Source organism: Galeopterus variegatus, unplaced genomic scaffold (assembly GCF_000696425.1).
Source record: "Galeopterus variegatus unplaced genomic scaffold, G_variegatus-3.0.2 Scaffold1685, whole genome shotgun sequence".
Taxonomy (NCBI): domain Eukaryota; kingdom Metazoa; phylum Chordata; class Mammalia; order Dermoptera; family Cynocephalidae; genus Galeopterus; species Galeopterus variegatus.
In genome coordinates this window covers 264,547-275,401 of record NW_007727796.1, presented here as the reverse complement: position 1 = coordinate 275,401, position 10,855 = coordinate 264,547, and the positions used below count along the sequence as shown (strand labels likewise).

The 10,855-nt window shown below is 40.5% G+C and overlaps 1 protein-coding gene across 1 annotated transcript in view; it reads right to left on the bottom strand.

Annotated features, from left to right (window-relative positions):
- The window catches only part of LOC103595114 (probable global transcription activator SNF2L2), a 32,416-nt gene extending 26,201 nt beyond the window's left edge, over positions 1 to 6,215 (bottom strand). The window contains exons 1-2 of the mRNA XM_008578431.1: positions 5,909 to 6,215; positions 2,011 to 2,140 (exon numbers count right to left, since the gene is read on the bottom strand). Coding sequence (XP_008576653.1) covers positions 2,011 to 2,140; positions 5,909 to 6,133 — 355 coding nt within the window. The 5' untranslated portion in view covers positions 6,134 to 6,215. The remainder of the gene's footprint in view (positions 1 to 2,010; positions 2,141 to 5,908) is intronic.
- Positions 6,216 to 10,855: the final 4,640 nt, after the last annotated feature.

The window sequence follows — 10,855 nt, the reverse complement described above, 5'->3', positions numbered from 1 at the left end:
AAAAAAAAAAAAAAAAAAATTGAAATCTATTTAAAATCGTTGACTTTTGAATGCATAGGTTTACTTCCACATTTAATTGAACCAAATGTAGTACGTATCTCTCCAGTCATGTGCTAGACATTGTGCAAGTGTTGAAGATTTCAAAACAAATAAAACACCATCCGTAAGTTGAAGAAGGGAGCCTTGCAATCAGAGGACTCTTAAGAGAAATAAAAGTAAAAACGTTCTCAGTTACGATTCCAGCATTTAAATGTTTTCTGTTTGGGATTTTCCTAGGAACCCACTATTAGATACACTGCAATGGCTGGAGCAAAAAGAGCAAGCACCTGGCTTCAGAAATCACTGAATATAACTCACCTACGCCATCCAGGTATTAAAACTGAGATCTACATTAGCTATATGAACACACCTGGCCCCACAGAATTTAAGTGATAAACATGGAAGTGTTGTGTTAACTCATGCTTAACACTGAATGGGTCAATTTTTTTCTTCCTTTACTGTAAAAAGTCCCAATGTTTCAAGCTGCTTTTCTGACACGGTCAAGAGTCTGTGAATCATCTGCAAGAATTATGCCTGCCTACCACCAAATTTCAGATCAGAGTCTGGGATGCTCAAACACCTGTTCAAATGTTAGTGGAGAGGCACTCCTGTGCCTCCATGACTTGCCTACCTATTTTTCAAAAGGATAACTATTGTGAATACATTTCTCTAAATCCTCACAGCCAAAAGTTTTCCCTCAGGTGGACGGGCATCTGATTAAGGATGGAGGAAAAACACGCACATTTAATTACACAGGACTATAAACAGCAACACAGAAACCATACACCTTGAATTAGAACATCTACATATCAATGTTAATTAGTGCTAAATGCCTCAGATATTGAAATGACCACACAATGATTTTGAAAACAGGCTAAAGTGTATTCAAAAGGCTTTGAGATATCTTAGCATGCATTCAACACTGAGGTAAGAAAAGAGGACATTTAAAGCGTAAACGAAAAAAGAAATTGATTTGGCCATGGTTATGTGTGCCGAACTGTGTTCCCTCCCCAAAAATGTTGAAGTCCTAACACCTAGTACCTGTGAATGTAACCTTATCTGGAAATAAGGTCTTTGCAGACGTAATCAAGTTAAGATGAGGTCAAACCAAATTCAGGTAGGCCCTAATCCAATGAATGGTGTCCTTATAAAAGGAGGGAAATCCAGACACAGAGACAGACACACAGGGAAATGTCACATGAAGACTCAGGCAGAGACTTGAGTGATGCAGCTACAAATCCAGCAATGCCAAGGCTTACTAGCAATCACCAGAAGCTGGGAAGAAGCAAGGAAGGATTCTTCTCTAAAGCCTTCAGAGAGAGCACAGTCCTGCTGGCTCCTTGATTTCAGACTTCCAGCCTCCAGAACTGTGAGAGAATACTTTTCTGTTGTTTTAAGCAACCCAGTTTGTGGGTATTTGTTATGGCAGCCCTAGGAGACTAAAGCTACCATCAGCAATGTCAGGTAATTTCACTGGCAGAAAAAGCTACCTTATAGACAACGTATAAGCATGCAAGTCAAGGGACACAGGTAGTTCATCTCACCTTCACGTCTAGGCTGCTGTTGGGAGGAAAATTCTACTTCTGCTTCTGGCCCTGTCACTTACTGGACGTGTAAACTTAAGGAAACAAATTCTCCAAGCTTTAGCTCCCCCTCTATAAAACTGGGGTAACATCATTTACCTTACAAGATTACAATAAAGATCCTGGATAAAGTACATAAAGCATATGTACGTAAGTGCTTGGACCCAAGGTGACTAGTAAAATTAAGGGGGCTTTGGAAACAAAATTGCCCATATAAATCAAAAAGTTTTGTTGGTGAGGATGGGGATGGATTTCTACAAGGAAAAGAAACGTGCTGGACTCAACCTTCCTTAGACACATTCTTTGGAAGTCACAACTAAAATATCCAATAGCAAAGACTGAAAGACCATGATATGGAACCAAAATCAGGTGTGTAGCAGACACAAACCTTGGCTGTGTTGATCCATTGGACTCTGGGGAGGTCCCATTCCCGGGTGAGGTGGTCGCATACCGGTGCCCTTCATGGCTCCACAATGGATATCTTCCACAATCCCCTTGTCATGCATACCATCAATGGGCTAGAACATTTAAAGGACATCAGTGAGACACCTCTTTAAGGTACAATCTTTCTATCTGGAGTGTTAAGACCCCTCCCTAAAGTCTTCAAAGATATGACACAATCATTTATTACCTATTCTGCACTCACAGTCATATATTTTTATATCTCATAGGTAAGGGCAAAAAAAAAAAAAAATCTATACTGACTATACCAACAGGACCAGCTTAAACTCAAAAGTTAAGGCTTTAAACAGTAGTCTTATTGTTTTCTGGTTTTTGGGGGTTTTTTTGGTAATGTCAAAACCTGCCAATAAAAATGAAGTCCTATTCACAAGGCAGACAAATGTGAGCTTTTCCTCCATACCGTTTTAAGTAGTCTTGAAGCCTGTTATATGTTGAAGGTAATTTGAAGTCTGAAGGAAGACAATATGAAATGTCCGTGATGATCTATTTTTTGGTAATTTTTTTCATTGAAGATGAAGGAACTATGGAAAGTTTAAAAGTTGAAACCAGAAGGTTCTATGGCAGTTGGAAACAGAGGAACAGACAGGCCAGAGCAGTGAAAGGGGGTGAATACTGAGAGTCAGGAAGGAGCGTGAGACAGATACAGCTATACGGCAGAGGGAGGAAGACTGGAAAAGGTTAAAGGCATAGTTTGGAAATAAATAGTGAACACAGGGGCTGCAACCAGGACTTGAGGCCTAGTATGTGACAGACACAAAATAAATAGCTATTGAACTGACATTAATCCAATCCAGAATTGGGCAACAGAGCATTTTTTGAAAAAGGAAAAGTCTATTCCTCCCCAAACTGTAACAGCAATTTTCAAAACAGCCTGAAAGGAATATTTCCAGGAGTTTATAGAAACCAAATGACTTTGAGCAAGAAAGTATGAGTGTTTGCAGTTTTGGAGAAAAGAAAGTTAATTTTTGCAGCGTCAAAAGCATGCACTTGAAAAGAGGAAAAATTTACCATAAAGAGGATGTTCAGAAGAAAAATGGGAAGAATCTGGTATAAAGAGTGTCACTGAGTCTGTTAAATAGTAATAATAGAGAGGAAATCAAAGCAACACAGCTGATGTATTTAGGCCTCTTGTTTATTTCCAGTAATGGTGAAAAGCAAAAGAGCTGAAGCTCAGAGGGAGAAGAAGGCACAAGACAAGGAATAAAGCTGCCGATCAAAGAACGAAAGAATTTGTAAAGGCATCTGGCCAGCAGGTGTGAGCTCTAAGTGCTCACCCATGTCCTCATGCAGGGCAGGGAACTATCTGAGGGACTGGGGTAAGGAAAGGCAGGATGGCAAAAACCATAAAACTCACAGAACGAGAGCAAAACAGAACAAAAGAGAGAGAGCATCAAAGTGGGTCGAGAATATGACCAAGTATGATAAAGATGCTAGGTAAACAAAACAGAAGAGATTAGAAGAGATGATAATCAATAAAAACAACCCATAAAAAAAGACGTGACACTGACCCAACCCTCACTCGCACACTTAATTTCTCAATGCTTAAATAATAAAAGAGGTAAGCTAAATATTTCCTTCAAATTTCATCTTTCATTTTGAAGGTGAGACATCTTTAAACCATTCTGAAATTACGTAACGTACTTGGACAAAAGTTTACAAGTGACAGATCAGATCTAGACTACAACTCCCAAGTTAATTTAATCTAAACACAAGACAATTTAATGACTTCATTATGTCAATATGTTCAATATGTTCCCTGAAAAATATGGCATGGAAAACAAGCAGCTTTATTTCTAGATATCTAATAAGCTAAAAATGGATTTAAGAAAAAAGGAGGGAGATAACTTAGGGATATTGTAGAGAAATCCAGAATACATCGTTAAATGAAAAGAGGAAGTTTCAGAGTAATTAAGGGAGACAATATGATTCCGTGAGGATAAAAGAAAAGCAAAAAAAAAAAAAAAAAGCACACCTGTGTATACATTACCTGCGCTTATATATTTTTACTGAACATGGAGAAAAGTAAGGTGCAAAAAGCATGTACAACAAGCTGTTACCTGGGGTGAAGCTAGGATCAACCATTTTCTTTATCTCAATATTGTTTTACTTTTGAAAATCACCAAATACCAATATTTTGGGCTCTGATGCCCTACCTTCAAACTGAACTAAGTTCCCATACATTTAGAGGAAAGATTTGCTCTTTTCTGTAGTAATCTTCGTGTTGTAAGGCAGTATCTTCCAATGTTTTTCCACTGTGATGGTCAATTTTATTTACCAACTTGACTGGGCCTTGGGTGCCCAGACACCTGGTTAAACATTATTTGTGGGTATGTCTGTGAGGAGGTTTCTGGATGAGATAAGTAATTGAATTGTTAGACTGAATAAAGCAGATTGCCCTCCCCAATGTGGGCTGGCATCATCTAATCTATTGAGGGCCTGAATAGAACAAAAAGAGAAAAAGAGAAGTTATACTCTCACGCTGCCTGAGTGCTTCAGCTGCGACATCGGTCTTCTGCCCGCTACCCTCGGACGGGGACTTACACCATCAGCTCTCCCGTCTCAGTCCTTGGATTTGGGCTGGAATTCACACACTGGTTCTCCTGTTTCTCAGGCCTTCAGTCTCAAACTGGAACTACACCGCCAGTTCTCCTGGGTCTCCAGCTTGTGGACTGCAGATTCTCGGACTTTTCAGCCTCCAAAATTGTGTGAGCCAGTTCTTTATAATATATCTTTTTGTATTTAAATATCCTCTTGATTCTGTATCTCTGGAGAACCCTGGCTAATACACCTACTTAACATCAAGAGGCAGTCGGGCCCTGCTATCCACATGCCATGTCATCCAAAGGGGTGTAAATCCCTCCTTGTGTCACCAGGAGAAATCTTCAGGTAGTATGCAATGTCCTCATAGATTTTCTTTGGCTACTGTTAATTTTCAAAGCAAATTGTCACAGAGGCTCTTGTTTACTTTTTCAAAAGGCTGTTCTCTCTTCTTTGTAAGGGAGAAGAAGGCATCTTCTCCCTTGAAGGCATAATGCCGAACTGCACTCACAGGATCATCCCCACAGCACAGTCTTGTAAGTAGAGGATCATTATAACCTTAGCCCAGAAACAAACAACTGGACCTAAGTGCTACAAAAAATCAGAGCCTTCTTCCAAAACTAGAATAAAACTACTTCACAGAGAGACAGCAATGTGCATTTTAAGGATTCCCTAGAAACTATTTAATTTCAATAAGCACTTTTAAAAAAAAATCTTTTAGGAAAGAACTTTTTTCCCTTAAAGTTTGGGATCTAATTTTTAATAACTGTCAACATTTGGGGGGAAGAATAATTTTCAATATGTCCATTCGTGAATGATGTTACTTAACACAGATACTCAGAAAAAAAACAAGACTTACACACTAAAATACTCATTCACCAAACCAAAATACCTTCAACCCACAAATCACAGAGTCTGTCAGAACTGGACCTTCAGGGCTGCATGGTTAGCTCAGTCCGTTAGAGTGTGGTGTCAGAATACCGAGGTCAAGGGTTCTGATCCCAGTACCAGTCAGCCACCAAAAAAAAGAAAGAAAGAAAGAAAGAAAGAAAAGAACTGCACAGTCTATTCTTAGTATTTAAAAAGCCAACATCTGATCTTCATGAGTGGTACAACATCTGCAGCAATAAAAGTGCCTCAGAATGTGCTTTTTAAAATAATATACAAGACGAGACAAAGATCTAGCTCGATTCTCTTAACAATAGTAGAAAAAAGGAATGGAGAATCAGGAAGATAAGCCGTTGATGACTCAGAAGCCAAGAATGAATGGGAGAATAAGCTCTTACCTTGTGCATCTGATGTATGCCTTCCTGTGGGAAGTCTGCAGACCCCATTGTCGGCATAGGGTGCGAAACGCTCGGAGGCCCAGGACTTGGCCCCATCATACTGTGGACAGAACCTGGCGATGGTCCTGGTCCTGGACTAGGTCCGAGAATTGGTCCAGGGGAGGGTCCGGGCCCTGGCGAAGGCCCTGGGTGGGGCATCGCACCAGGGTCTGTGGGCGTGGACATCTACCTCTCCTCTCTGCCAGTCAGTAGAGTAATACTGAGGTAGAAAGCAGAAAAAAGAAAGGCATGTTTTAAACATGATGTTGAGATCAGAATAAAGCAGTTGTTAGCATTTGATGGTGCCATTTCTGCAACAAACATCAAACAGAACTGCCCTGTCTAGTCCAGATGTCTGAGTGAGTGTGATATATATCGTCTGCCCTAGTCTTTATGAAGACCACTTGTTTAAAAAAATACACACTCTAAATGATTCCCCAGAAAGTCATAAATCATCTAAGATACAAAAAGACTCACTGGAGAAATTCAAATTTAACACATAGGCAGATTTCTAAACAAATTTCAAATTTATTACTGAAGTCAACAGATGCTCTCCATTACTAACTGGTTTAAACACCTTACAAGTAAGCCCCCTAAAGCCATTAAAATATAAAACCCTTTAAAAAGTAACCATCTAAGACCCATTTTCATAATTGAATGGGCATTCAAAACTTTGCGCAGGGCTCTAGATAGTTAAAAGGGGAAAACCATACAATCTCCTAAACTGAGAATGAAAGAGAAGTCTGAATCATGGAAAAAGCAGAGGCTATGGGAATCAGAGAAATATGGTTCAAATATATGCTTTTCAATTACTAGCTAAGTTATTTAACATTTCTTCTGAGATTTATTTATTTTTATTGATTATGTATATTTGTGGAGTACAGAATCGAATATCAATACATGTATACAATATATGGTGATCAAATCGAGATAATTAGTATATTCATGTTTACAAAACATAATCTTTGTGACTCTTAATTAGTCTCTCATCAACCTCTCTCCCCCTCCCCCTTTTTCACCTCTAATAACCACAGTTCTGTTTTTTTTTTTTTTGAAAGTTTAATGTATGGCCGGCCCGGTGGCGCACTGGGTAGTGCGCTGCTTGGGAAGCGCGGCGGCGCTCCCGCCCGAGGGTTCGGATCCCACATACAGACCGGTTCCTGCTCACTGGCTGAGTGAGGCGCGGGAGCAACACTGAGGGTTGCGATCCGTTGCTGGACACGGAAAAAGACAAAAAAGACAAAAAAAAAAAAAAAAAGAAAGTTTAATGTATTATTGTGACTGTTTCTTTTTTCTTTATTTCTTTATTTTAGCTCCTACTTATGAGTAAGGACATGCAGTACTTCTCTTTCTGTGCCTGGCTTATTTCACTTAACTTAATTTTCTCTAAGTTCATCCACATTGCTGTGAATGGCAAAATTTCATTCTTTTTTTATGGCAGAGTACTATTCCATTGAATATATATATCACACTTTCCCTATCCAGTCATCTGTCAATGGACATTTAGGTTGGTTCCAACTCTTGGCTATTGTAAAGAGAGTTGCAGTAAATGTGGGAGTGCAGGTATCCCTTTGACATGATGATTTCCACTCCTTTGGATATAGACCCATACCCAGCAGTGGGATTGCTGGGTCGTATGGCAATTCTATGTGTAGTTGTTTGAGGAACCTCCATACTGTTTTCCATAATAGCTGTACTAATTTTCTTCTGAGATTTAAATGCAATGGTACACTTGAAAAGCACAGCTGTGTGCCTGGCCCAACAAATGGCCACTCTTATCTAGCATTATTTCCCCACCATCTCTACTATACCAGGAGTGATCAGAAGGGACAGTTTAAAATGTGGTCCCCCTGCCAGCTACTTAATTGAAGCAGAGACCACTTGGACAGTTAAGGCCAGGGATTTGTCCCAGGCCTCGTTCTGATCAAGGATCTCTGAGAGAAGCTGTTCTTGAAACTACTGGATCAGAGCCCACCACAGACTGGGTGTGCAAATTCTGGTTCTTCAGTTTCAGAGAGCAGTATTCCATCACCCACGCTCCAAGGCTTCTTGGCATCCTCACTGGGGAACTGCTTCATGGAGTGGGTACAACTGCACCTTGGATAGGAGCCAAAATGAGTAAATATGTTTTCCAAATACTGATAGAGATCAATGATCCCAGCAAGCCAGCTGAATACCACCAGTGGTAGTAATTATTCTATATTACGATGTTACCTTGGAGGCACACATCTGCACACACGAAACCTTTTTTGCTGTCAACCTCACGAAATACAGAATGAGATACCCTAAATGATCTGCTTTCCCATTTCTTAGTGGCAGAGGTGACATTAGATTTTAGTGGCCTAATCACCCATACCTGGGCAATTTCCATAGTGAAATGAGGGGTTAGGAGGAAGTACAAAAAAACCCCACATTAGTTCCATTCTTAGCTACCTACTGTCACTTCTCACCGAATCTCTAGAATGTGAGGGCCAAGAAGGCAAGGTCTTGCTCTTTTTCATTCCTGTATCCCCATCACCTCCAAACAGCATGTAGTAGGTGATCAAAAAATATCTGGAGAGTAAACTGCAGACAAAATTTCAAGGGCAAGCTATTCACGGAGTCAAATTTATAAATGAAAACTAGAGAGTAATCAGTGTTTGAGGTGTGTTCACATAAAGAAATCTTTAAAGTGTAGGTAAAATTTAGGCCATCGTGATAAATAAACTAGGTCTAAAAAGCTATTACTTTGGAGTGATCATAAGCAGGAGATCCAGATGGGACTAAGAAAACCCAGTGCAAGTGGTCTCTAAAACAGGGGAGCTTCCAAGGTGAATTATAGCCTTGAATTCACTGAAGAGCCAAATGTTATTATTTATTCTTTGTGATTAACAAAGCAGGCAGAAGTAACTTTTTTTTTTTCCCCTGCTTTCCACCCCCTCACACACACGTACGTTCAGTAAGAATTTTTAAATTTAGGAAGCTGACGTCAATTGAGGGATACTATGAGTTATAATGTTCTTTCATGTATATTAGCAAACTAATATGCCCCTTTAGTTTTTAGTGAATAAAAGGAAATTGCTGACTTCCTGTCAGAGCTGACCTTGAAATCGGCTTCAATAGGTATTATGGTAATACACCACAATTCTGAACAACGAACATACAAATACTGAAATGAGTTAGCCTGATATTCCTGCTTTCCAAGTTTTATTTTTAATATATAACAGCCCATAATACTACTTTCTGCATATATTATATTATCACTTTCATCTGGAAATCTAAGAGAATGTTGTATGGCCCATAAAGATACTCCTCATGTTTTGTTAAAGGAAACCATTAAAAGCTTCTTAGAGGGAAAAATACATTAGAAAGGAAATGGAAAATTACAGGCATATAAGTGGAATGTTAATACAGGAACATAGGATATAGGAAACTATTTAATAAGAAGCAAACCCTCAGACACACAGATTTAACAGGTGCGAATGGCTCAGATTAACAGTATAGTTTAACAAATGAGGAAACTTGCCCTGTGCATCATAGCTAATGAATGACACGGATGGGACTCTCATCACGTTGAATGTGAGATTCTCTGACTTCTTACTGGGAGCCCAGAGACTGGGTCCTGGTTTCAGGGTCACCACCAACTTTGGGGCTTTGGGGAAAGTGCTTTTCCTCTGGCGTCTCTCAGCTTTCGCTAGGTTCAGAATGGGAGTATCTCAAATGTCCCTCCCTTCTGTCTAACGATGACTTGACGCTGGCTGCCCCCAGAGCACCTCAAAGACTTCATGCAAACCCAGTGTCGTCTAACGATGACTTGACGCTGGCTGCCCCCAGAGCACCTCAAAGACTTCATGCAAACCCAGTGTCGTCGAGTTCATTCATGAACCTCCACGGCAAAGGCAGGGCTTTCCCAGAATCCACTCCTGGCTACCATCACCCAAGTGTACCCAAGAGGAGGTCCTCTCAAAGATGAATCCTGTAGTCCTGGCCTTTTATTCCTGCTCTTCATTTCTGGTGGAACTTTAGTTTACAGTTCAAGTATGTGCTTTATCTCTTAAACAGTATTTTAAAAAATGTTGTGGGTACGACTTACAAAGAGCTGCAAGCCTCAAGCAGAGGCACAGGTTATTACGAAGTCAGGATTGTTAAGGTTTAAAGTCCAATATTAGCCAACAACTTCTCCCTCACCAACCCTGCTGGTACCTCTAGGGATCTTTGCCCCTTTCTTCCTTCTCTGAAGCACTAAGGAGACAATGGAGGTGCAGTGATGATGGTGGTGGTCAGCATAATAGGGGAGGGGAAGGAAACAGGGCTCAGATAACCCTGATCGGGTAGTGATAGGTCCATTCACAGGACACTCAAAATCTATTTTTATTTTGTGCTGGGGGTTGGGGGAGGGAGTACTACATTGTCACAGAAAAGAACGACCTGTTCCACAATAACATGGCTAACATGATGGAGAAAATGTGCCTTGGAGGGAGGGGTATAGCTACCTCCCTTACACAAGCCTTGGGGGTATCCTCCCCTCCCCCAGAAGCTTCCATCCAGCTCAAACCAGGAATTCCTGAGGGCCAGGCCACTGCGTTCTTAGGCAGGAATTTTTCAGCAGTACACCCTGTCTTCTTTTTGTCCTTACATTCCTGTCTTTACAACTGGGGAATGGGTGTTTTAAAAAATAAAAGGGCCTGGAGCTTCCCACAACTCCATACCCCACAGTCATCCTCCCTCAGCCCAAATCTCCTTCCTCCTCTCAGCTAAAAGGCTCTCCACACCCATCTGCATATTAAAAGAAGTTCAACTTCATGGAATTTTCAGGGTCACCACTCCAACCATGACAACCATGACAAAACGTATGTCTTCCTGTCTAACTGCAATCAACAGGACGACCAAAGACCCCCACACGTGTAGTGATATTTAAACACACCTACA